A 26,827-nucleotide genomic window follows, 5' to 3' on the forward strand; every position below is an offset into this window, starting at 1 on the left:
TAGTGCCATAAATTGAAAAAAATTTTGCCCCCTTTTGGTGAAAGATTTTTGCAATCAAATACAAAGGTTTCAGTTCATCAACCAATTTTAAAATCAAACAAGGACAACCCCAAAAAAAATACAAAATGCAGTTTGCATATTAATAGTTTAAGCCACAAAAAATACAAACTTAACAAACGCACATATAATAGAAACAAAAATAATAAATATAATTGAAAACTAATGATAAATTTATAACATAAAATAAATTAAAAGTAATCGTGCTCCACCCCGCCTAAACACGTCTCCTTTTGACTCCCCTCCCCTCCTCTTTTCTCCTCAGTTATCAAGCCCACTTTACAGTGTCCATGGGTAAATATAATTAGCTAATGATAGCACCACTATGTTCATAGGTAGCTTAGGTTGTTGTTTGTTCTTCTCCTCTTCTGTCTGCTTCCTTCCCTCTCTGTCCCACCATCACCCTTTCCTGCATGCAGCTTTCTCCAAATAAATAAAACATAATAAATATATCAAACTCTCATGTGATACATTAAAACTGTTCAGACCTTAAGGAAACTCAGATTCCTATACTCTGTGTCTAAGCAACTGAACAGGACAGGTTAAAAATAAATACAAGTGATCAAAATGGTTGTGTCTATTTTGAGTTCACAGATTTATTTAGTTATATATATATATATATATATATATATTTTTTTTTTTTTTTCTTTTTTTTTTCCCGCCTTTCTGAGGTATGGTATTGAGCAAGGGCGTAGGTTTGGTCTCAATATTGGTAGGGATGATATAACAGCATAACCTCTATGTACACTTTTTGCTGGGGACGGGACATTAACAAGACCAAACAGATTGGGTAAACAGCAGTCAGGGCTACATTTCTCACCAATAAAAACCTAATTATTGATAGGCTAAATGATGAATGCAAAATAAATCTGTATTGACTTATACTAACTTTCACACTGCAAATTTACAGTATAACGTCTTGATCTGATCATTTTTCTTAAATCTAGTCGAATAATTTTCTTCATCTTGTTTTGAGTGTTAAAGGCTAGGTAACAGTTTAATGTGTAAGATTCTTCCACTTACTTTTAGAAAATATTACTATTTGTTCTTATTAAGCCCATACATCTAAAAGTCAGTCATTTTTCTCCAAATTCAAGAAAGAAATGCTTTCAAATAACGTTTTGAACTTATCTATTCTTTAATTAAGAACATTTCTGAGAAACAATTTTTTTTAAAGATTCAATAGACAAATGTTTTGCTTAATATAAGTCTGTTAAGCTTATTTTGAGCTATTTTTATTTCAAGAAATCTGAGTAAAATTTATTTGAATCACTGGCAGATAATTTCACTTATTTCTAGTAGATTTTCACTGAGAATAAGGGAATTTAAGATTTTTATATTTTCTTTACAGTTTAAGGTGGGTTTTTGCAGTGCATATGTATTCCTTCAGGTGATTCAAACCTTTGTTTTCAAAAACTACTAAAGAAACATTTTGAAAACTTCCAGAAGAACTGTCTACATTTTATTAGAACATTTAAATTGCATTATTTGAACCCAAATCTACTAACATACACAAGAAATACAAACTTCTTAAGTATCCAGGACTTCAAAAACAATATACATTTGTCTTAATACCTCTCAAAATCTTCTGTCTAAATAAACATAACAAAACAACTTATTAGTCAGGCAATAACAACAATAAATAAAAATGCAGCTTTCCCTCAAGTAAAAAACTACTTCTTTTTCTCCAAAAGCATAGCCAAACTCAACAAAAAATGAAAGCTGCTTTGGACTGCCTTAAAACTACATAAATAAAATACAAATATAAACTGGGGAGAAGGGAGTAAACCTTGGTTCACTGCATTTCTTACAGTTTAATTAACGTTAACAGTAGAAAACATCCAGGAGGATATTTCTCTCAAAGCAGCTTTCTCCTCGAGTTCCAGAAATTTGCACAGATTAATGTTATGCTAACTCTGATGCAGGTCGGACTTTCAGTAGCAAAATTAGCGTTGTGCTGCCCACCTACACAATATTTACAGTACATTTTTACATTTCTTACAGTGGTTGCTGCTGGCGGAAAAAAAACTAATATCCCTCGTCTTCGGGGGGGGGGGGGGGGCATGTTGTATTTCTGTCGGGGGGGTGAATGCATGTCTGTTGGGGGGGGTGAAGTCATCAGCCAATCAAACATGCAGAACTTCTGTATTGGGACAACACTAATACATAATACTATTAACGTATACTTGGGGTCTTTGGCCATTATACATTACAAAGAGACCTTGGTCTCAATGGGTTTTCATTTCTGGTTACTAAAAGTTTTGATTGACTGATTAAACATTTGATAGAAACTTGACAGGGGAAAGGGGGAAGGGGTTTGACTGCCCCTTTAATGTCTTATATCAAATGAATGTGGCATTTTGTACAAAACTGACAAATGACGCCTAATAACAGTGGGGCAAATAAGTATTTAGTCAACCACTAATTGTGCAAGTTCTCCCACTTGAAAATATTAGAGAGGCCTGTAATTGTCAACATGGGTAAATCTCAACCATGAGAGACAGAATGTGGGGAAAAAAAACAGGAAATCACATTGTTTGATTTTTAAAGAATGTATTTGCAAATCATGATGGAAAATAAGTATATGGTCAATACCAAAAGTTCATCTCAATATTTTGTTATGTATCCTTTGTTGGCAATAACGGAGGCCAAACGTTTTCTGTGACTCTTCACAAGCTTTTCACACACTGTTGCTGGTATTTTGCCCATTCCTCCATGCAGATCTCCTCTAGAGCAGTGATGTTTTGCGGCTGTCGTTGGGCAACACAGACTTTCAACTCCCTCCGCAGATTTTCTATGGGGTCGAGATCTGGAGACTGGCTAGGCCACTCCAGGACCTTGAAATGCTTCTTACGAAGCCACTCCTTTGTTGCCCTGGCTGTGTGTTTCGGATCATTGTCATGCTGAAAGACCCACCTACGTCTCATCTTCAATGCCCTTGCTGATGGAAGGAGATTTTCATTCAAAATCTCTCGATACATGGCCCCATTCATTCTTTCCTTTACACAGATCAGTCGTCCTGGTCCTTTTGTAGAAAAACAGCCCCAAGGCATGATGTTTCCACCCCCATGCTTCACAGTGGGTATGGTGTTCTTCGCATGCAATTCAGTATTCTTTCTCCTCCAAACACGAGAACCTGTGTTTCTACCAAAAAGTTCTATTTTGGCTTCATCTGACCATAACACATTCTCCCAGTCCTCTTCTGGATCATCCAAATGCTCTCTAGCGAACCGCAGACAGGCCTGGACGTGTACTTTCTTCAGCAGGGGGACACGTCTGGTAGTGCAGGATTTGAGTCCCTGGTGGAGCATTTTGTTACTGATAGTATACTTTGTTACTGTGGTCCCAGCTCTCTGTATATACAGTGCCTTGCAAAAGTATTCAGCCCCCTTGAACCTTGCAACCTTTCGCCACATTTCAGGCTTCAAACATAAAGATATAAAATTTTAATTTTTTGTCAAGAATCAACAACAAGTGGGACACAATCGTGAAGTGGAACAAAATTTATTGGATAATTTAAACTTTTTTAACAAATAAAAAACTGAAAAGTGGGGCGTGCAATATTATTCGGCCCCCTTGCGTTTATACTTTGTAACGCCACCTTTTGCTCCAATTACAGCTGCAAGTCGCTTGGGGTATGTTTCTATCAGTTTTGCACATTGAGAGACTGACATTCTTGCCCGTTCTTCCTTGCAAAACAGCTCGAGCTCAGTGAGGTTGGATGGAGAGTGTTTGTGAACAGCAGTCTTCAGCTCTTTCCACAGATTCTCGATTGGATTCAGGTCTGGACTTTGACTTGGCCATTCTAACACCTGGATACGTTTATTTTTTAACCATTCCATTGTAGATTTGGCTTTATGTTTTGGATCTTTGTCCTGTTGGAAGATAAATCTCTGTCCCAGTCTCAGGTCTTGTGCAGATCCCAACAGGTTTTCTTCCAGAATGTTCCTGCATTTGGCTGCATCCATCTTCCCGTCAATTTTAACCATCTTCCCTGTCCCTGCTGAAGAAAAGCAGGCCCAAACCATGATGCTGCCACCACCATGCTTGACAGTGGGGATGGTGTGTTCAGGGTGATGAGCTGTGTTGCTTTCACGCCAAACATATCGTTTTGCATTGTGGCCAAAAAGTTCAATTTTGGTTTCATCTGACCAGAGCACCTTCTTCCACATGTTTGGTGTGTCTCCCAGGTGGCTTGTGGCAAACTTTAAACGAGACTTTTTATGGATATCTTTGAGAAATGGCTTTCTTCTTGCCACTCTTCCATAAAGGCCAGATTTGTGCAGTGTACGACTGATTGTTGTCCTATGGACAGACTCTCCCACCTCAGCTGCAGATCTCTGCAGTTCATCCAGAGTGATCATGGGCCTCTTGGCTGCATCTCTGATCAGTTTTCTCCTTGTTTGAGAAGAAAGTTTGGAAGGACGGCCGGGTCTTGGTAGATTTGCAGTGGTCTGAGGCTCCTTCCATTTCAATATGATGGCTTGCACAGTGCTCCTTGAGATGTTTAAAGCTTGGGAAATCTTTTTGTATCCAAATCCGGCTTTAAACTTCTCCACAACAGTATCTCGGACCTGCCTGGTGTGTTCCTTGGTTTTCATAATGCTCTCTGCACTTTAAACAGAACCCTGAGACTATCACAGAGCAGGTGCATTTATACGGAGACTTGATTACACACAGGTGGATTCTATTTATCATCATCGGTCATTTAGGACAACATTGGATCATTCAGAGATCCTCACTGAACTTCTGGAGTGAGTTTGCTGCACTGAAAGTAAATGGGCCGAATAATATTGCACGCCCCACTTTTCAGTTTTTTATTTGTTAAAAAAGTTTAAATTATCCAATAAATGTTGTTCCACTTCACGAATGTGTCCCACTTGTTGTTGATTCTTGACAAAAAAATTAAATTTCATATCTTTATGTTTGAAGCCTGAAATGTGGCGAAAGGTTGCAAGATTCAAGGGGGCTGAATACTTTTGCAAGGCACTGTATGTACAGTGGGGAGAACAAGTATTTGATACACTGCCAATGGTTTTTCCCATTGGCAGTGTATCAAATACTTGTTCTCCCCATTGTATATGTATGTGTATATGTATATGTATAATGGGTTGAAACAGGTGCCATTAATACAGGTAACGAGTGGAGCCTCGTTAGACCTCGTTAGAAGAAGTTAAACCTCTTTGACAGCAAGAAATCTTGCTTGTTTGTGGTGACCAAATACTTATTTTCCACTCTAATTTGAAAATCTGCGGAGGGAGTTGAAAGTCTGTGTTGCCCAACGACAGCCGCAAAACATCACTGCTCTAGAGGAGATCTGCATGGAGGAATGGGCAAAATACCAGCAACAGTGTGTGAAAAGCTTGTGAAGAGTCACAGAAAACGTTTGGCCTCCGTTATTGCCAACAAAGGATACATAACAAAATATTGAGATGAACTTTTGGTATTGACCATATACTTATTTTCCATCATGATTTGCAAATACATTCTTTAAAAATCAAACAATGTGATTTCCTGTTTTTTTTCCCCACATTCTGTCTCTCATGGTTGAGGTTTACCCATGTTGACAATTACAGGCCTCTCTAATCTTTTCAAGTAGGAGAACTTGCACAATTGGTGGTTGACTAAATACTTATTTGCCCCACTGTATGTCCGCTATCCTAGGCTGTATGAAAACATTAGTCGTCTGCTGCCATCCCTCAAACATACACACACAATGCTTACAAACACACACTGAAAAGATGACCTTGAAAGGTGTCTGGATAGGATAGCGGGTTTGTGGTGGTTTGTGTGTAGCTGCATAAGTGTATGTGTGAGCGCACGCGCTCTTGTGTAGTGTGTGTAGTTTTGTAAATGTATCCCCTAGCATTTCAAGCTGAATCAGTAATGAGCATTTCATTACTTCAGCCTCAGTTCCCCTGGGAGGAAATACACACACACAAACGCACACACACAAATAGAGAAGGCGGTAGCTACAGATGATACCCCATCTTTCACATTTAAGTCATGGTCAGAATCAGAGGATTTAAAAGCGCCAGATAAGAGAGAGGTGCAAAAGAACGAAGAAAGAAAACTGAAATGTACGAACGTTAAGTAAATCTATTACGATAGTGCTTGGACTTTAGATATGAAATTGGCTCTGAATTTCAATGTCAGGCACGATCGTGGTTGTTTTGACATGTTGTCTAGTTGTTCTTCAAATGGAAAATAATTCAAGCAAACTAATTAGTCTCACGAGAAATTCTTCAAATGCTAATACTAATACCATTCATCCATCCATCCATCCATCTTCTATTGCTTTATCCTAGGTCGGGTTGCGAGGGCAGCAAATTCAGAGTGGAAGCCCAGAGTTCCCTCCCCTCATCAACTTCATCTAGCTCCTCCAGGGGGGTCCTGAGACGTTCCCAGACAAACCGTGAGACATAGTCTCCCCATTGTGTCCTGGGTTACCCCCGGTGTATCCTCCCAGTGGAGCAGCTGACCAGGAAGGTTCCCAGAGGGCATCCTAATCAAATGCCGATCCACCTTATCTGACACCTCAGATTTTTCTCTGATTGACATAAAGATAAATCAGTCAGGTTTTGTCAGGGGAACCAATCTCAGAGCCCCCGTTAGCTTATCACTCACCCTCGATGGTATCTGGCATCGAGGGTGGGTGATTTTTTTTTTTTTTTTTTTAGTTTTTCATAACACTATTTACATGGAGTAACATGAGACAGGGAAAGGTGAAGGACAAAAAATTAAGTCCATTCAGTGCAAATTTTGAAAGCATTGTGTAGGATTAATCCCCACAGCCTGATAGATATAAATTACGGTGGTGCCTCTACAAACAAAGTTAATTCCATGTTTGTAAGTCGAAATAGTCATATATCGAGCATGATTTTCCTATAGAAATACATTATAATTCAATGAATTATAGCCAGAAAACCTACTAACCTAATACTGCTATTACTATATCAAATGGCAATTACACACAGCAAAACAAATAAATTATTAAAAAAAAAAAAAAACGGAAAAATAGTAATAATAATAATAATTCCTGTAATAATGTAACGGATTGGGTTCTAATGCGGCGGACGTATTTTGCGTGCTGTACCTGAACGCCCCGCGTGGCTGACGTGACAGAAAGAGGGAGAGTTGCGGTTGAGATTTTACTTTCTCTTTTATTGTTTTGTTGAGAACACCGTCTACTGCGGAAGACAGCAGGCGTGCTGTGTTGCACAAGTTTAAAATATATGATAAAAACCTGCTGAAGCTGGTAGAGATGTCCCGATCGATTGCTGATCGATCGGGTCCGATCACGTCATTTTCAAAGTATCGGAATCGGCAAAAAAATATCGGACATGCCTTTTTTTAATATGTATACAGTATATATATATAATTGTATTTAACGTTAAAGACATAATGTGTTACACTCTTCCAGAGTCTTTAGTTTAAGCTTAAGGTAGGGTTATCAAATTTATCGCGTTAACGGCGAGAATTAATATTTTTTACATTTATCACGTTACAATATTTAACGCAATTAACGCATGCGCTACACGACCCACTCACGCATTGTCGCGTTCAATCTATAATGGCGCCGTTTTACCCATACAGTATATAGAGCTAAAAGGCAGCGTAAAATGGGTAGAGTGAATTTTGGCAGCCTTTGGAGCCTTTTTTTAAATGGCTAAAGCCTTACAATCCCTCTCTAATGATTAGAAAACTCATGGGAAGCAATGTGGGGAAGAAAGGTAGTAGTTGATCTTTTTCTTAACAGCCTATGTTATTTCCCAATGCAGAGAAGATATATCAATTGGTACCACGACGCACAATCATGGTTGCACTTCCCATCATGCATTTGGTCAGAAGTTAAATGGCTACAGTATCATTTACTGAAAGCTCAACAAATACACTAGATGGCAATATTTAGTCACAATATACAAAGTCACATTTATCCTTTAAGAATTACAAGTCTTTCTATCCGTGGATCCCTCTCACAGAAAGAATGTTAATAATGTAAATGCCATCTTGAGGATTTATTGTCATAATAAACAAATACAGTACTTATGTACTGTATGTTGAATGTATATATTCGTCCGAGTTTTATTCATTTTTTTCTTAATGCATTGCCAAAATGTATATGATCGGGGAAAATTATCGGGAATTATTGGAATTGAATCGGGAGCAACAACAAAAAAAAAGCAATCGGATCGGGAAATATCGGGATCGGCAGATACTCAAACTAAAACGAACGGGGTTTGGATCGGGAGCAAAAAAACATGATCGGAACAACCCTAGAAGCTGGCAATTTCTTTGGCGATGTTACCACAATAATAATTGTCACCTTAACCTTAACCGAACGGAGGTCAGAGGAGGTCCGTGGAGATTCTACAGCCATATTCTTGAGCCAGTTCACGGACACGCACCCCACGCTCATATTTTTCTATCATTTCAATCTTCATTTCAATAGTAAGCGTCACCTTTTTCCTTGTTTCACCATCTGCACTAACCTTTTAGGAACCTGTGTTGATTTTTCTCACAAGAAAATCCGCGGTGCGTCCATCTGCGGCGCTGTCATGTCGTCGTATTTCGAACATGTCGTCGGATGTAGAAACAAATGGCGCGTCAAATTTTACGTTGAATGTTAAAAAGATCGTGTCGAAGCGATCGTATGTCGAGGTACCACTTTATACTTTTTCATGGTGTTTTATTTTCTGCCACCTGCTGGCCGTTTTGGGGGCAATAAATTTGTGCTTCAGATTAATCCTTTAGTGAAGAGTTGCGAAGATTGAAGTTACAAATTAGACATACAGTGGTACCTCTACATATGAAGTTAATTCGTTCCAGGACCTTGTTTGTAAGTCGAAATAGTCATATGTCGAGCACGATTTTCCCATAAGAATACATTATAATTCCATTAATTCGTTCACCAGCCCAAAAACCTACACTAAATACTTAATAAATAGTGCTGTTACTATTGTAAACTGTCAGGTTTGCTGGCAGGCAGGTGGTGTGTGGACCCAAATGCAGGGAAAGGGAGGCGGGGCAGATGAAGGGTGCAAAAATGATTTAATTAAAGCCCACAAAAAACAAAGTACAAAATAAAGGCTGTGGTGATCCAAAGAAAATGCAGATGCAAACAAAACTGTCACTAACAAAAGACTGGTTTTCAAAAAACTTACATGGAACACCGGGCCTTGGATAAACGAGAATAATGCTGACCAGAACGTGGACATGAACATTGACAATGTCGTGACAAGACTCAACAAAAACGGGGAGCTTATATAGACACAGAGACAGGATAACGAGTCAACAAGGAACAGGTGGGTGACACAGGAGGATCCAGGTTGGAGGATACACTAGTCGCAGGAACTACAGGTGAAATCAATGGGCAATCACTGGGACAAGTCACACTAGGGCAGGGGTCGGGAACCTTTTTGGCTGAGAGAGTCATGAACACCACATATTTTTAAATGTAATTCTGTGAGAGCCATACAATATGTTTAAAACTAAAAAATACAAGTAATTTGAGCATTTTATGTAATTTCTACACTTTTAAAGTACAATAAGTCTCTGAATTCTTTTTAATAACTTTTATAAATGATAATAAATTAAATAACAATTATTAAGTAATATTAAAATAGTTATTTTAATATTTTGTGTCCACAGATAGACTGTTGTACTTAGGGTTTTAAACCAGTAGGGGGGAGGCGTTCGCTACGTGGCGTGCATGGCCAATAAATGTTCGCATTTTAGAGCAATGTGAGACGGACGTTGCAAACTAGTATTTTTTTCTTGTTTGAGATGTGAAAAAGAGTATAATTTGACTGTGTATATTAGCGGATTGCTTTATTTTATGACAATTGTGATGTGTGCTGTGTGTCAATATTCAGAAATATGTTAATCGTTAAGTATTGTAATGTCCGTAACTATTTGTGGGCCCTTGAAGAGGCTATCAGACGGCAGAGTAGTGTCGTAGCGGGAAGCAAGGAGGAGAGAGCGTACGGCGTGAGAGCGAAGTTAGCATGTTGCGGATGCCGCTGTTATTTTGTTATTATTTGTTTGTTTGTTATTATTTCTATAGTTGCCACAATAAAGTGGGAAAGTCATCACCGACTCCTCTTCTTCCTGTTTCCCCGTTCTGGGCTATTACTGTACAGTATGTTTATGTGTGACTGCAGATGTGTTCGTAATGGAGAGCGGACGACGAGTGAATGCTAGTAGTGTCTAAAATGCAGAAGTTAAATGTTTTGTCACAAAAACTTGTATTTGTTTATTAATATAATTATGTAAGAATCCACATTTCAGAGCGAATAAGAAATGAGCCGTGTGTGTGCAGCAATGCGAGACGGACGTTGTTTTTTTCTTGTTTCAGCTGTACAAGAAAAATGAAAATAAAGCATAATTAAATGTGTAGCAACAGACTGAAGCATTTAATCCCTGTCTGCACCACGCTACAGATCCATAGCTATTATTTTAACCGACTGCCACACGCATCTTCAGACTTCAGACATTCTCCACTGCCGCACCTGTAGTGTCCCAAATGTCGCCTGATCACTAGTTTGCTAATGGAAAATATGTGAGCGCCCCTTACTGGTTGCTATTTTTAACGCTTCCCCTGTGGCTCTTACGCCAGCCAGGTTTCCCCCAAGGTCCTAGCGCCCTTCCAATTACATGGTAAATGGTAAATGGTGATATACTTATATAGCGCTTTTCCACATAACGAAACTTTATTTATTTATTTATTTATTTATTTATTTATTTATTTTTAATTACTGACTGAAGATTTTTCTGCGAGCCAGTTGCAGCCGTCAAAAGAGCCATATCTGGCTCGCGAGCCATAGGTTCCCGACCCCTGCACTCAGGGAAAACAAACAAAACCTAACACAAATAGCAATTACAAAGAGCAAAACAAATGAATTATGAATAAAAATCGTAATAATAATAATACCTGTAATAATGTAAAAAAAATCTGGTTCTAATATGGCGGACTTTGTTTGCTGTACCTGAAAGCAACGCGGGGCTGACGTGACGGTGAGCAAGAGAGCTACTTTCTGTTTTGATGCTGCCTTCAATGTTGCAAAAGTTGATGGAATACATGATTAGACACCTGACGAAGCTGGTGATTTCTTTGGCGATATTACCATAATAAGAATTGTCACGTTAACTTATAAAGACTGGCCAACCGAGGAGGACCGCCGGCCGAGATTGACATTACGGCCCTATTGTCGACCCAGTTCATGGATGCAGACGCCATGCTTATATTTTGCGATCATTTACATCTTCATTTCAATGACAAGCGTCGCCTTTCCTTTTTTTCTCCACCTGCACTATCATAAATCCTCGTATTTCGAGCATGTCGTCGGATGTAGACACAAATGGCGAGTCAAATTTTGCGTCGGATGTCGGAAAAATTGTGAGTCGAAGCGATCCTGTGTGGAGGTACCACTGTATTTATGTGCCCCCAACACACACACATAAACACCCAAACAAAAACACAACACAAAACAAAAACAACATATTGCCACATTTTTGGCAGCAAACACAAGTATTCCAAAAGTCCTAAAAATATGTATTTGATAGTGAGCGAATTTAATTTAGGAGGTCCCAAATTATTTGAAATTAAAAACGTTTTTTTAAAAATCGGGATTTTCCTGCCCCCCTGCCTTGGACTCTGGGTACTTTCCCCCCCGACTACCTTGCCCTTGCTCTGGATACGGCTTACTAAAAAAATGATTACTAATATTATTCTGAGCATATTTTCAAACTCAATTTTACAAAGTGTATGGATTGAGCAAAAGGTAGTTTCGTTTTATAGCGCTGATCAATTTGAACCAAAGGCTGGGAAGTTTTATCATCACTAGAGGAGATTAAATCTTTCTATATTTCATTGTTATTTCTGCTGCCATTTTAAAAGCCCTAGATACTTACAAATGTAGATCAAATTTAGCATGAAGCATTGGAATATATTGGCATTTCTTTTGAAATAGATCATTTATGTTTTGTAAAGCTTTGCCCATGGACCTGTACTGTAAGTCAATAATTGAAAACAGAGGGAAGATGCATTAAATCTGACAACAACAACAACAACAAAAAAACGAAAATGGTAATCCAAGATATTCTTGTGTACATCACTAAGATTAACGTCATTTAAACATCAAATATGGGCGTAAAAAATGTTACTATATTAAAATGATGCAAAATGCACTTTTCTTCCCCTTTCTCTTTTTTATGGTCATTAAATACCTACTCACAAGAGTAAAGACCATCTGTAACTATAGAACGCCGATCGATCAGGTCCGATCACGTCATTTTCAAAGTATCGGAATCGGCAAAAAAATATCGGACATGCCTTTTTTAAATATGTATATTTTTTAATTAAATCGTTTTCTAATTGTATTAACATTGCAGACGAAATGTCTTACACTCATCCAGAGTCTTTAGTTTTGGTTTAAAGTAGGGTTATCAAATTTATCGCATTAACGGCGGTAAGTAATTTTTTTTTTAATTAATTACGTTAAAGTATTTAATGCGATCGACGCATGCACTGCACGACCCACTCACGCAATGTCGCGTTCAATCTATAATGGCGCTGTTTTACCTATATATAGAGCTAATAGGCAGCGTAAAATGGGTAGAGTGAATTTTGGCAGCCTTTAGAGCCTTTTTTTAATTGGCTTAAGCCTTACAATCCCTCTCTCAACAATTAGAAATATCATGGGAAGCAATGTGGGGAAGAAAGGTAGTGGTTGATCTTTTTCTTAACATCCTATGTTGTTTCCCAACGCAAAGAAGATATATCAATTGGTGCCACTTTGCACTGTCATGGTTGCACTTCCCATCATGCATTTGGGCAGAACAGTTAAATGGCTACAGTATCATTTACTGAAAGTTCAACAAATACACAAGATGGCAATATTTAGTCACAATATACAAAGTCACATTTATCCTTTAAGAATTACGAGTCTTTCTATCCGTGGATCCCTCTCACAGAAAGAATGTTAATAATGTAAATGCCATCTTGAGGATTTATTGTCATAATAAACAAATACAGTACTTATGTACTGTGTGTTGAATGTATATATTCGTCCGAGTTTTATTCATTTTTTTCTTAATGCATTGCCAAAATCTATATGATTGGGAAAAATTATCGGGAATGATTGGAATTTAATCGGGAGCAAAAAAAAAATCAATTTCTTAATGCATTGCCAAAATGTATATGATCGGGAAAAATTATCGGGATGATTGGAATTGAATCGGGAGGAAAAAAAGCAATCGGATCGGGAAATATCAGGATCGGCAGATACTCAAACGATCGGGATCGGATCGGGAGCAAAAAAACATGATCGGAACAACCCTATCTGTAACCATAGTGACAATGCCTAACCTTTGCACACACAAACATGTCTTCTGAATGTTAAAAAACAGAATTGTTGCGGTAAATGATATACAGAAAATACTGTATACAGGATTATCTTATACTTGTAGAATATAATAAAGTATTACTTTCTAGTATAAAATATTGTCAATTGCTGTCATGTCACAAAGTAGAGAGGAGATATAAAGCTGTGATTACATTTGCATTATTGACTTATAGAACATGTCTGAGGAGGCAGAAGGATTGAGAGGACGATCATGCTGGTCTCAGTAGGGGTGGGGGAATCAATCAGTTTAATCTCTGTGAATTTCTGAGGTGAGGGAAATTAGAAATGACAAAATGAAGACAGAACGCGAGTGAAAGGGACTCTCCTCTCATATACATAACTGCTGCTCTGTGGGTAATACCAAATGTGACTTCCCCATGTCATCATGATGACAAATGGAGAGCAGGCCCTGATTAGTATGATGGGTGCATTTCGCACATTACAAGGTGAGGGGCGGGAGGGTGGTATTTCAGCCCCAACTGGACACGGTAGAGCTTCCCCCAAGTCAAGAAGAAAAGGCTGCAGTGATAAATGAAGCATTCTAAAAATGCAATGGGCTCTTGATTCAAAATTCTCACACAAGAAGCAATTCTCAATGGAAGGTAATAAATTATTTTCAATCAACTGTGTTTTTATTTTATTGTATTGCTTTGTTCTCCTTTGTCATTTGCCTCATGTACCATTCCAGAATTAGTAATAGGATATTGTTGAATACTCTGTAAATTAAAGCTTATAAATACACCGCTTAAAAAAAGAAAGGGAACACTAAAGTACAGCATTGTTGATCTGAATGAATGAAATATTTTTATTAAACACTTTTTATTATAGCTGAATGTGCTGTCAACAAAATCACACAAAAATATCAATGAAAATCAAATGTATCAACCCAAGGAGGTCTGAATTTGGTGTTATTCTCAAAATTAAAGTGGAAAAACACAAACTCAGGCTGATCCAATATGTAATGTCAAAATGAGGCTCAGTAGTGTGTGTATGGCCTCCACATGCCTGTATGACCTCCCTACAATGCCTTGGCATGGACCTAATGAGATGATGGAGGGTGTCCTGGGGGATCTCCTCGCAGATCTGGACCAGGGCACATTGATCGTTTTTGTGTGACTTCTTTGTCAGCACATTCAACTACGGAAAGAATAAATTATTTAATAATGTCATTTTCCCTCCAAAATGTCATGTGACTCGTTACAGGAGTGCTTTCAGCATTGCTGCAGAGATTGAAGAGGTGGGGGGGGGGGGGGGGGGGGGGTCATTCCCACTACCACGCTTGACTGTAGGCGCGACACACTTATCTTTGTACTCTTTACCTGGTCGCCGCCACACGTTTGAGACCATCGGAACTAAACAAATTAATCTTCGTCTCATCAGACCATAGGACATGGTTCCAGTAATCCATGTGCTTTGTTGACATGTCTTCAGCAAACTGTTTGTGGGCTTTCTTGTGTACAGTCTTCAGAAAAGGCTTCCTCCTGGGGTGACAGCCAAGCACACCAATTTGATGTATAGTATGGTGTATGGTCTGAGCACTAACAGGCTGACCCCCCACCTCTTCAATCTCTGCAGCAATGCTGACAGCACTCCTGTAACGAGTTACATGACATTTTGGAGGGAAAATGACATTTGGACATGAACTTTGGACATTTAGGGATGTACGTAGTTCCTATGAGGTGAACTCACTTTTGTTGCCAGGGGTTTAGATATTAATGGCTATATTTTGAGTTATTTTGAGGGGGCGCGGAAATTAATGAACTCTATTATACAGGCTGCACACAGACTACTTTTCATTGTGTCAAAGTGTCATTTTGTCAGTGCTGTCCGATGAAAAAATATATATATCTGCAGAAATGCGAGGTGTGTACTCACTTTTGTGATACACTGTATTTACCTATCAAGTTATAAATATGCATTCAGTAGTTTTTTTTAATGTGTTTACTAATGGCTCTATGTAAAAACTAACTGCTTGATGAGACTCACCGTTCACCTCACCAGATGCTTCACAGCCGTCTTCGTCATCACATTCGTCCCCACTTCCCATGTTTGTTTCTGCACTTCCTCCCTCCTCTTCCACACTCTTTCTTGTGGCTTCGCTCACCCAGCCAAGTTCCACTAAAAGTTCCTAAACACAAAAATTTCATTTTATAAATGTTTTCATTTGAATCATTTACTGACAGTCCGCCAAGAAAAACAGAGTATAACAACAACATCAGTGATAGTGAAATTTTAAATGTGTTGAATATTGTTCTGTTATTTAACCACACCTACTTATTTATGTTTACATATATTCATCCACCCATTTTCAACACATTTTTATCCTGGTCAGGGTCGTGTGGTGCTCTGCCTAAAGATGGACTGCTCATCATAGTAATGGTTTCCTTTTCCTTTGCACAGCCATCATGACTGCAAACCAAGAAATATGAAGTCGATGCACATGATATGTTTTTAAAGGCCACATGACATCAGGCCAGCTCCAGGGCCAAGAGTTTGACACCTGCAGTCTATCGACACTATTGGTATTATCTTTTCCCGACAAATTCCTTTTTATTTCCTGATTAATGCTCGCAGATGTAATGGTTGCAATATTTTAGGATAGTGCATCCAGTATACCTAACAAAGTTTGCACCTGTATCAGTCGGCAGCATACATCTGGAGACATATGCCTGCCACATACAATCACAGGGTACAAGACATTGGGAGCAAGGTTATTATTTGACAGCTTGTCTGACAGCTAGGGGCCTGGAGACTAGATGGTACATTGAGGAAAATAAGTATTTGAACACCCTGCGATTTTTGCAAGTTTTCCCACTTAGATATCATGGGCGGGTTTGAAATTTTCATGCAAGGTGCTTGTCTACTGTGAGAGAAAATCTAAAGAAAAAAAATCCAGAAGTCACACTGTATGGTTCTTAACAATTTATTTGTACTATAGCCTACTGCTGCAAATAAGTATTTGAACACATGTCTGTTAGCAAGAATTGTGAGCCTCAAAGACCTGCCTTCAAAAAGTCCAACAAATATAGGGAGTGGAGGTGGACTTTTTGAGTCTGACTTTTTGACCTGTTTGAGAGGGTTAGCTGCATATAAACACTTGTTCACCACATACAATCTGGAAAACTCAAATTCCTAACATGATCAAGACCAAAGAGCTGCCCAAAGACACCAGAGACTGAATTATAGAGCTCTACAAGGCTGCACAGGTTTACGGGGCAATTGCCAAGCAGCTTGGTGATATAAGATCCACCGTTGGTGCAATTATTAGAAAATGGAAGAAGCTAAACATGACTGTCAATCTCCCTCAGATCGGGCCTCCATGCAAAATCTAACTCGTAGGGTCTCAATGATCCTAAGAATGGTGAGGAATCAGCCAGGAACTTCACAGGAGGAGCTGGTGAATGACTTGAAAGGAGCTGGGACCACCATTTCCAAGGTTACTGTTGGTAGTAGTGTTGCACCGATACCATTTTTTGGCCCCGATACCGATACCTGGCTGTGCAGTATCGGCCGATACCGATACCATACCGATACCACCCCGTTTATATATATATATATATATATATATATATATATATATATATATTTTTTTTTTTTTTTTTTTTTTCCTCCCCAAAGAGCTACATAATTGGATGTGAAATCATTGCTATCAAGTCTTTGTCAGGCTGTTGCTTACCTTTGCAAAATAGGAAAAAGACTAGTACAAAGTATAACACTAGTCCAACACTAAGAAAGTAAAAATAAGTTCATAATAATAAACTCTGAATGAACTGAGTAAACTTTTTTTAAACCTCTCAAAGGCCAAACAGTGCAACTTTCATGAAATTATTGTCACATTCTGCTGCTGGTTAGATTGTGTTTTGTTGCTGGGCTGTTAGTGGGGGCGTTCCTGATGTCGCACCTGAATCCAATGCGGGCTCATCAACACAGCATTTAAGCACGGGTGAGCTCAGAGAAGGCTGCCGAGATATTTGCTTTGCTGACCGCCATCTGACATCTCGCACTATAGTCTCGCTACATTTGCTTGTTACGCCCCTGCATTGGGTTTTTTCTGTTAGTGTGCTGCACTCATTTGTAACCTCTACCCTGTGCAGGTATTTGAGTGTTTTTATTTTGACTTTTTGGCTCGCTGCCTATCGTCTTAGTTAACCTTCGAGTTTGTAGTATTGAGCTCCATCGACCTGCTGTCACGGACTCCTTTTGTTATTTCTACTATCCCGCGATCGCGTGTAATTTTTTGTTTGCAATTAAACCCTTGTACGTATCCCCCGCTTGTTGTCCGCTTCGAGGTCCACCCTTGTTTCCGCATTTGCGGACGCTAACAATTATAAGTAATAATAATTGACCACAGCATCCCGTCTCTCTATTAGCCTCCTTTTTTCGGGAGGGGGGGGGGGGGCTCCCTTATTTCTATTTCTAAAAGGTGGCAACCCTACTTTGGAAACAGGTCCCAAATTACTGCGGCATTTCTTTCAGTAAAAGACAATAAAAGTATAGTAGACGTAGTAAACTGACCAGAGATTGTTGCTCCGGTCCTGCGCCCTTCCTCTGGAGAGCAGTCCTGCTCTTGCAGGCTCAAACTCGTTGTGTTCGTTCACGTTTCGTCTTCAAATTTATCAGGTTCGAGGTATTGAAACTGGCCGATTTAACTCCACATCTCGAAACTTTCAGGCCGCAAATCTTGCATGCAGCCATTGATTTTAATCGACGGGATTTCTATTTTGGAAATATTTCCCGATTGCCGCCATTTCTCCTGGTTTGCTTTTCCTCCATATGAAAAAGCGTCCTTGTCATTGGTCAGGAGTGGCTATTGGCCCGTTTTCATTGGTCTGGAGCAGGCCAATAGCGATAGCTGCTTGGTGTTCACGTGTCATCACACAACACAGAGACAAAGTGTAGTGAGCGCCAGGAGAAAAAAAAAGGCTGCGGTTAAATGTTATAATAATGGACCGGTAAATGGTATCGGCGCCGTCTTTGTTGGTACTCGCCAATACCGATACCACCATTTTGGGCCGGATCGGCGCCCCCTGCCGATACTAGTACCGGTATCGGTGCATCTTTAGTTGGTAGTACACTAGTACTTCATGGTTTGAAATCATGCATGGCACGGAAGGTTCCCTTGCTAAAACCAGCACATGTCCAGGCCCGTTTTAAGTTTGCCAATGATTATTTGGATTATCCAGAAGAGTCATGGGAGAAAGTCATGTGGTCATATGAGATCAAAATGGAACTTTTTGGTCTTAATTCCATTTATAGTGTTTGGAGGAAGAAGAATGATGAGTACCATCCCAAGAACACCATCCCTACTATGAAGCTTGGGGGTAGTAGCATCATGCTTTGGGGGTGTTTTTCTGCACATCGGACTGGAAGACTGCACTGTATTAAGGAGAGGATGACCAGGGCCATGTATTGTGAGATTATGGGGAATAACATCCTTCCCTCAGTTAGAGCATTGAAAATGGGTCGTGACTGGGTCTTCCAACATGAGCAATATTTCAAGATTGCTTACACGCCTGGGAGTCAGGGCAAACTGTCCGTATGTGTGTGTGTGCGTCATGTGTAGTCATTTGTTTTGATGCTCCTGTGCATGCGGGTCAGTTTGCTGAGCGCGTCTCGGACTGCGAATTAGTGCGCATGTGTGATACTTGAACGGGCTCAATGGACAAAGGCAGTCTGAACGGGCACGCCAAAAAATGACAAAAAATATGTCAAAATATGACAAAAAATCGGAACTGTGCATTAAGACCTGCGGTATGAACCTAATTTAAGAAGACTTTTTACCACTCACCTGGATAGGTTTTTGTAGGTGTTTTTTGTGTGTGTTTTTGGGAAACCCAACTCTTTAAAATTTAGCAGTATCTTATAGCGATATTCACTTTCTAAAACTCTCTAAATCTAAATCTCAAAAACTTTAATCAAAAAAATTTTCAAACACAAGTCCAAACAGGTTTAATAAATAAATTAATGATTCAACAATCTGAAAATGATTGATCATCTGATTCAGTGCTGTTATTTTCAAATGTGGAAATTGTTCCACGAACAGGCAACGATGCCTGGAAAGGTATCAAAAATAAGAAAGAATGGCTTGAGGGGCTGATACCAATCTCTTCCATTCTGATTCAGACACTTCTGTGGATGGACAAATGTGTCGTCGTCCCTGCCCAAGTGTTAGGACCTATGCACCCAGAACAAATTTATGTGTGACTTTTAATTAAGCTATCATTGGCCATTGACATTAGATGTCATCAAAAAAAAAAAAAATAAAGATGGATGGATGCAGAGCAGTAAGGCCTCTGCCCTTTTCTATGTAAGCATGGTTATCACAATGTTGATTATGCTTGTCCTGACTGGCTGAGCATGTACATAGAAACTTTAATTGCTCAAATAATGAATGACTGAGCCAACAGAATCCCGTTAGACTGCAATGCTTGCATAAAAAAGAAGCCCACTGCTTCAAGGTCTAATTTACACCTACAAGAGAATGGGGCCAGTGGACTATGAGGAAGGCGAGGCAAAGACAGTGAGAATACCGCCCCTCTTAAGTAAGGCTAATAAGAAAATTAATATTCCACGAATGCATCTTTGTCATATTTAGTTCCTCCACTCATCCTTACAATGTGGGTGTGTGAACAGTAGAAATGACAGTCATGAATAATAATGAATTAAAGCTGTGAATTAATGGCAGTCTCTTGAATGGGAAAGTACTTTAGGTGGAGTCTAGTTTCAAAGGTGACCTCAAAGTTGGTTACGCGCACAAGCATTGTGTGCACTTTTTATGTTGCCAATGTATAAAACAGCTTTTATAGAAATAAATACAAATTGGACAATATATATGCTATCATATGGTGCTAAAATTGTGCCACAATTCCATGAAACGTAACGGAAAATACAAAGAACACAACATAAAGAACCAAGCACAAAAGTGTATTTTTAGAACACAAGAATATGTTTTGTGTGCACGAAAATGTGTTGTTCACAATTATATTTTGTGAAGACTTTATTTTCCGCACACGTTCTGAATTCAATTCAATTCAATTTTATTTGTATAGCCCTCAATCACAACAGAAGTCTCTGCATTTCGAATGCTCACTATCAGGCTTTCCACTGCGTGTGCAATTCATTCCTGTCACTTGCCATTCATGTAAGAGTTACAAATGTGCAGCAATTCTCACCCAATCAGAAGGAGAGATGTTGCATTCACTTTTACAAACATACTCTCTAATGAACAAATTGAAACTTATGGCCGTCGATGTCTTTTCTTGTAAGGAAATATTTGTTACAAGTGAGTGCAGGTGAAAAGTAGGGGTGGCTTTTGCGTTTTTTGCCTCTGCAATGTAATGGCCATAGTTAGGGGGGAAAAAAGTACATTAAAAAATTACACATTATGCAACAATGTCCATATATTGTATGCATGATTGTTATACAAAGCCCTGCTTTTATATAAACGTCCATTTACACTCTTTCATCAATTTTTGACATTGCTTATTCTTTTTAGTCTCACAGGTGAGCTCGAGCTTTGCCCAGCTGACTTAAAGCAACACTTTGCAACTTTCAGTTTGGTGGATTTTAGCGACGCTGGTGGACAAATGCAGAAATGTTTTGCCTTAAGGAAGACTGCGTTTCCCAAGAGGATCAGCGCTGCGTTTCCCATGTGGACCAGCGCACACCCGAACAGTGTCGTAAAATCATGAATAAATAAAAAATCACTGCCTCTCCCAGTCGCCTGCAGATGGATTAAAAAACATTTGTGTTTCCAGCGGCTGTGTGTAGGAAAAATAGTAATAAGGTAATAAATCCAGTTGTGGCTAAACAATAGCATATGACGGTTAGCAACCTTGTGGCTGAAAGGGGCTAACTCCCGCCCCCCATCCGAACTCATGTGGGGGTGTGTCACACCAGTCAGTGTTTACTCTGTATAACCTTGTAGCCTCTCTTTGTTTTCCTCCTCAGACAAAACTTTTTGTTTCTTGTTGCTCTGCCACTTTTGCAGAATTCGCGCGAAAGCGTTCGTATCAACTTCCGTCTTTATAATGAATGGGGAAAGGGGAAAGTGACATATGTTGTAAAGTAGTCAGCACAGTTGTAGTTTTTTGTGTGGCAGGGTTCCTCAAAGTTAGATTAACTTTAACTTAGTGCCAGTGAAAGCGATACAGACACCCTAAAAATATAAAAGAAGTGTCATTCAACTAGTTGTCTGTCAACATATAATCACAAATGTTATAAAAATAATTAAATAATTTCGAAAAGTTACCTAGTGTCGCTTTGAGGCAAGAGAAAAAGTAAAACAGACCAGTGACCAGCCAGAGGCATCTATAGACCCTACTCACCGACGTCACAGAATGATGTGTCGCTGTATCCGGCCATGTCCGTCTCTGTTTAGCCCTATTCTCAATGGTTTCAATTAGTCGTTCAGTTTATAGAGCAATTCATGGAAGCCCCAGTGCTTTCAGACGCTGTAAACTCATTGGATGCGTTGCATAAAAGGCGTTATGTGGAAAAGCTTCAGTCTATCCATTCGCCAGATCCATATTTGAGGCCTAAATCGATATTTTTCGACCCGCTGTCTTCGCCCTCTCTGCCTGACATCTGCTACCCTGATATCTACAACTATCTTGTCCACACAAAATCACAGCCTATTCTCACAAAAGTTTGAAAAACTTTAAGAGCAGCACTCTAAGCAACATTACCCTGTGTGATTTCTAAAATGGCAACAATCAAAAAAAAAAAGTTGACTGCGATGGCCGACGCTGCAAGGATAGGTGGATATTGGACTATTTCTTCAATAAAACACGCAACAACTGTGTCTGCCTCATTTGCAAAGAGACAGTCGCTGTTTTCAAAGAGTTCGATGTGACGCGATAATATTACCGAACAAGACACGCTGACATGTACGACAACATTACTGGGAAGATACGCAGCGACAAATTATAGCAACTAGAAGCTAGTTTAATTTCACAGCAGCAGTATTTCGCAAGAGCCCGAGTGTCGAAAGAGAACGCCACAAAGGCGAGATTTTTTTTCTTTTATTCATAATTTCAACAAAGTAAATGTGACACACAGAAGAGCTTGCTAAAATTTGTTTATTGTTCTGTGTAAATCAGCCAAGGTAGCCCCCTGCATTTTTACCACACCAAATCTGGCCCCCTTTGCAAAAGGTTTGGACACACCTGTTTAACTGATGATCCGTAGACAAGGCCAGCTTCTTTCACTTGGTACCAGCTAAATATTATTCAAAATGTAATGATGGTGGAAGAAATAAGCATCTTGAATTTGAAACTGTATGTTGTCGGCGATTAGCCTCGCAATGATCTTAATTGTGGTTGTCAGCCCAAAACCCTCTAAATATATATTAAATGCATCTTACCAGATATAAAATGACTACTACATAATCCGTGGTAATCGTTTGGAGCCCAGTTTTCTCGTCGAATTGCAGCAGTCCATCTCGCTCTACTCTCCGGGTCTCTCGGAATACGGTAAAACTTCAAGTCTCTCCGTCTATCTTCTCCATTACTTCAACCAACCGCCACACACGCCTTCACCATTATGATTATTAATGTTAACGAGCAGAAAAACACGCCATAATAGGAGGAATTTACGTAGCGGTAATGCGTATACACGTCAAGTAGACGGACAACATGGCGCGGAGGCGTGGTTGTGATGTCATGTGAGTAGGGTCTATAATCGAACTATCATTCACACTAACATGTTTTCGCGACTTTGGAGGAAGTCAAATAATCTGAAGATACCACTATGCATGCGTAAGAACAGAGAAAGAGGATGGAAACTCCACACAAGAAGGACGTGTATTAAAACAGCCATTCTTAGAACTGTGCTGCTTCATTCTTTTCATTCAATGTAATTGTTGCAATTCTTGTCATTGTACAGTATTTAATAATTGAATTACTGAACGATTTTTTAAAGTAGTAGTCTTTTTTTTTTTTTTTTATTGAATTTTACTCAAAGGACACAAAGGACTGTGGAACATGCACTGCTGGCCAAAAGTATTGGCACCCCTGCAATTCTGTAAACTAATGTTCAATTTCTCCATGAAAATGATTGCAATTACAAATGCTTTGGTAGTAGTATTTTCATTTATTTTTGCTTGCAATGAAAAAACACAAAAGAGAATGGGAAAATAAAATTAAATCATTATGATTATACACAAAACTCCATAAATGGGTCAGACATGTTGTGAACAGAAAGCCGTTGATGTGCATCCAAATCACAGACTAAGAGAACAGATTTAGTGAATTTTTGTATTTAATAAGTACAACAAAGGGAGCACGCCAAAATTGCGAGTATAATACGGTGACAGGAGTCCTTAAATAATGAGCACTCCTAGTAGGCCACAGGTGTGTTACAACGGCCCCGCCCATCCATGCTGGAATGAAAAAAAGAACTGAGAAGGCATACAAATATGACAGGACAAAAGTATTGGCACCCTTTGGAAAATCATGTGATGCTTCTTTAATTTGCGTAATTAACAGCACCTGTTACTTACCTGTGGCACATAACAGGTGGTGACAGTAACTAAATCACACTTGCAGTCAGTTAAAATGGATTAAAGTTGACTCAACCTCTGTCCTGTGTCCTTGTGTGTACCACACTGAGCATTGGGAGGAAAGAAATAAGACCAAAGAACTGTCTGAGGACTTGAGGAGCAAAATTGTGAGGAAGCAAGGTTCAATATTAAGGCTACAAGTCCATCTCTAAAGACTCTCTCTCTGAATGTTTATGTGTCTACCGTACGTAGCGTCATCAATAAGTGTAAAGCTCACGGCACTGTGGCTAACCTCCCTAGATGTGGACGAAAAAGAAAATTGACAAGAGATTTCAATGAAAGATTGTGCGGATGGTGGATAAACCACCTCAACTAACATCCAAACAAGTTCAAGCTGTCCCACAGTCCAAGGGTACAACAGTGTCAACCCGTACTTTCCGTCGGCGTCTGAATGAAAAGGGACACTATGGTGGGATACCCAAGAAGACCCCACTTATGACCCAGAGACATAAAAAAAAAAAAAACAGGTTGGAGTTTGCCAAACATACCTGAGAAAGTCACAAACGTTTTGGAAGGATGTTCTCTGATCAGATGAGACAAAAGTAGAGCTTTTTAGGAAAGGCATCAACATAGAGTTTACAGGGGAAAAAAGACCTTCAAAGAAAAGAACACGGTCCCCACAGACAAACATGGCGGAGGTTCCTTGATGTTTTGGGGTTGCTTTGCTGCCTCTGGCACTGGACTGCTTGACCATGTGCATGGCATTATGAAGTCTGAAAACTACCAACAAATTTTGCGGCATAATGTGTGCGGGGAAAACTGCGTCTCCCTCAGAGGTCATGTGTCCCCCGGCAGGCCTATGACCCAAAACACACTTCAAAAACCACTGGAAACTGGTTTGAGAGAAAGCACTGGAGACTTCTGAAGTGGCCAGCAATGAGTCCAGACCTGAATCCCATAGAACACCTTTGGAGAGATCTGAAAATGGCAGTTTGGACAAGGAACCCTTCAAATCTCGGAGACCTGTAGCAGTTGGCCAAAGAAGCAATGTAAGAAACTCATTGATGGATACTAGAAGTGGTTCTACGCAGTTATTTTGGCTAAAGGTTGTGCTACCAAGTATTAGGCTGAGGGTGCCAATACTTTTGTCTGGCCCATTTTTGAAGGTTTGTGTAAAATGATAATGATTTTTTTTTTAATCATTCTCTGTTGTGTTTTTTCATTGCGAGCAAAATAAATGAAGATATAACTACCAAAGCATTTGTAATTGCAATCATTTTCTGGGAGAAATTGAGCATTATCTGACAGAATTGCACACTTTTGGCCAGCAGTGTATGTATGAGTCCTCTTCAGGGTTGAAAGTGGTCCAGAACGGTCAGGAATGCAGTTCCGGTATGAGATTCAGGGCCAGAACGCAAATTCCGGTATAAGATTCTGGGCCGGAATGCTGATCTGGTACACGGTGGTTTGATTCCGAAAATATGACGGCAACTGTCAAAACACTATGTAAAAAAAAAAAAAATGCTAAGCTGCCACACATGCATTTCATCTCCAAGAAGAAAACAATCTACCAACAGCAGATTTACATACACAAGTGTTAATAGCAAGCATAATAAAGTGCTTGTGTAGCGTAATTCCTTTCCACCAATATTTATTATATATTTTATTCCACGGACGGCATGGAGGTATCCCAAGCTGCTGCAGTTATCTGTGTCTGATGATGATGAGTCACGTCAATGTGCGAATGCACGCAGCAAAGCCTGGACTCTTTCATCATTTCCATTGGCTGACATACTAACATGTGATCAGAAGAGATAGTTAGCACTGATTGATTCAAACGTGCATGTTTTCTGGAACAGCTAAAAAAAACAAGTTGTTGAATTGATACGACAAAAAAAGGGCAATGAAACATAAAATGGATCAAATCCTTAAGAGCAACGAAAGAGTTGAGGAAGCTTATTTATCATATTTAGTTTTATTTGCTCTGATGGGGAAGTTCAGAACATCTTAGCTGTCAATGTGCACTTTGGACTTATATTTGTTCATTTATGTTAGGCTACTTATTCATTCCGTTATGATTTACAAAAGTCAATGTTTGCGTGATCTTCAAAATATATTCCATTTCATTCTGCATAATATAAGTCATTTGTACTTATTTTTCTGAATCTATGTTACTTATACGTATGTTTCTCATAAAAAAAAGTAAATGTTTATATTAACTTCAATTTTAATATACATCCTATGTTCTTAAGTAGTTAAAATTGAGATTTGGCATTTAGTATGTGAGGAAATGAGGGAAAATAAAAATTAGGAGATGGAGGTTGGGGTTATTGCTGTTTAACTTTTATTTTGCAAATCATTGAAAAAATACAATTTTAAATGAAAATCAGTTTTGTATGTGTTTGTGTGTGTGTAGAAATAACTGTGCTAAAACAGTTTTCTTTGCATTTCAGTAGTTTAAGAGGTTTGACCCCCCCCAAATTAAAGAAAAATAAATAAATAAATAAATAAATTATAACATTTCTGGCTCCGTGGCGACCTTCACGTTGGGGAGTTCCGGCAAGAAATTCTTGCCACTTTCACCCCTGGTCCTATTGCATTGTAAAGGTTTTGGGTTCAAGCACCACCTAAAAAAACTGAATGTAAAGTATGCAGGAACATTTGCAGCGTGGACATTCACTGGCAAATTTTCTTTTAGAACCTCTGTTGAATTCAACTTTTCTCAGATCTTCAACTTCAACTTCAAATCTCAGAGACCTGGAGCAGTTGGCCAAAGAAGAATGGTCTAAAATTATAGCAGAGCATTGTAAGAATCTCACTGATGAATAACAGAAGCGGTTGTTCCCTGTTATTTTGTTTAAAG

General features: G+C 39.1%; 1 protein-coding gene across 2 annotated transcripts in view; it reads right to left on the minus strand.

Moving 5' to 3' along the window:
• Positions 1-26,827, minus strand: part of LOC130918832 (glypican-5-like) — a 79,325-nt gene that overhangs the window by 7,703 nt on the left and 44,795 nt on the right. For both annotated transcript variants that reach the window (XM_057840939.1, XM_057840938.1), the window contains one exon: positions 15,450-15,591. In XM_057840939.1, the coding sequence (XP_057696922.1) occupies positions 15,450-15,591 (142 nt within the window). The remainder of the gene's footprint in view (positions 1-15,449; positions 15,592-26,827) is intronic.

Source organism: Corythoichthys intestinalis, chromosome 7 (genome assembly GCF_030265065.1).
Source record: "Corythoichthys intestinalis isolate RoL2023-P3 chromosome 7, ASM3026506v1, whole genome shotgun sequence".
Taxonomy (NCBI): Eukaryota; Metazoa; Chordata; class Actinopteri; order Syngnathiformes; family Syngnathidae; genus Corythoichthys; species Corythoichthys intestinalis.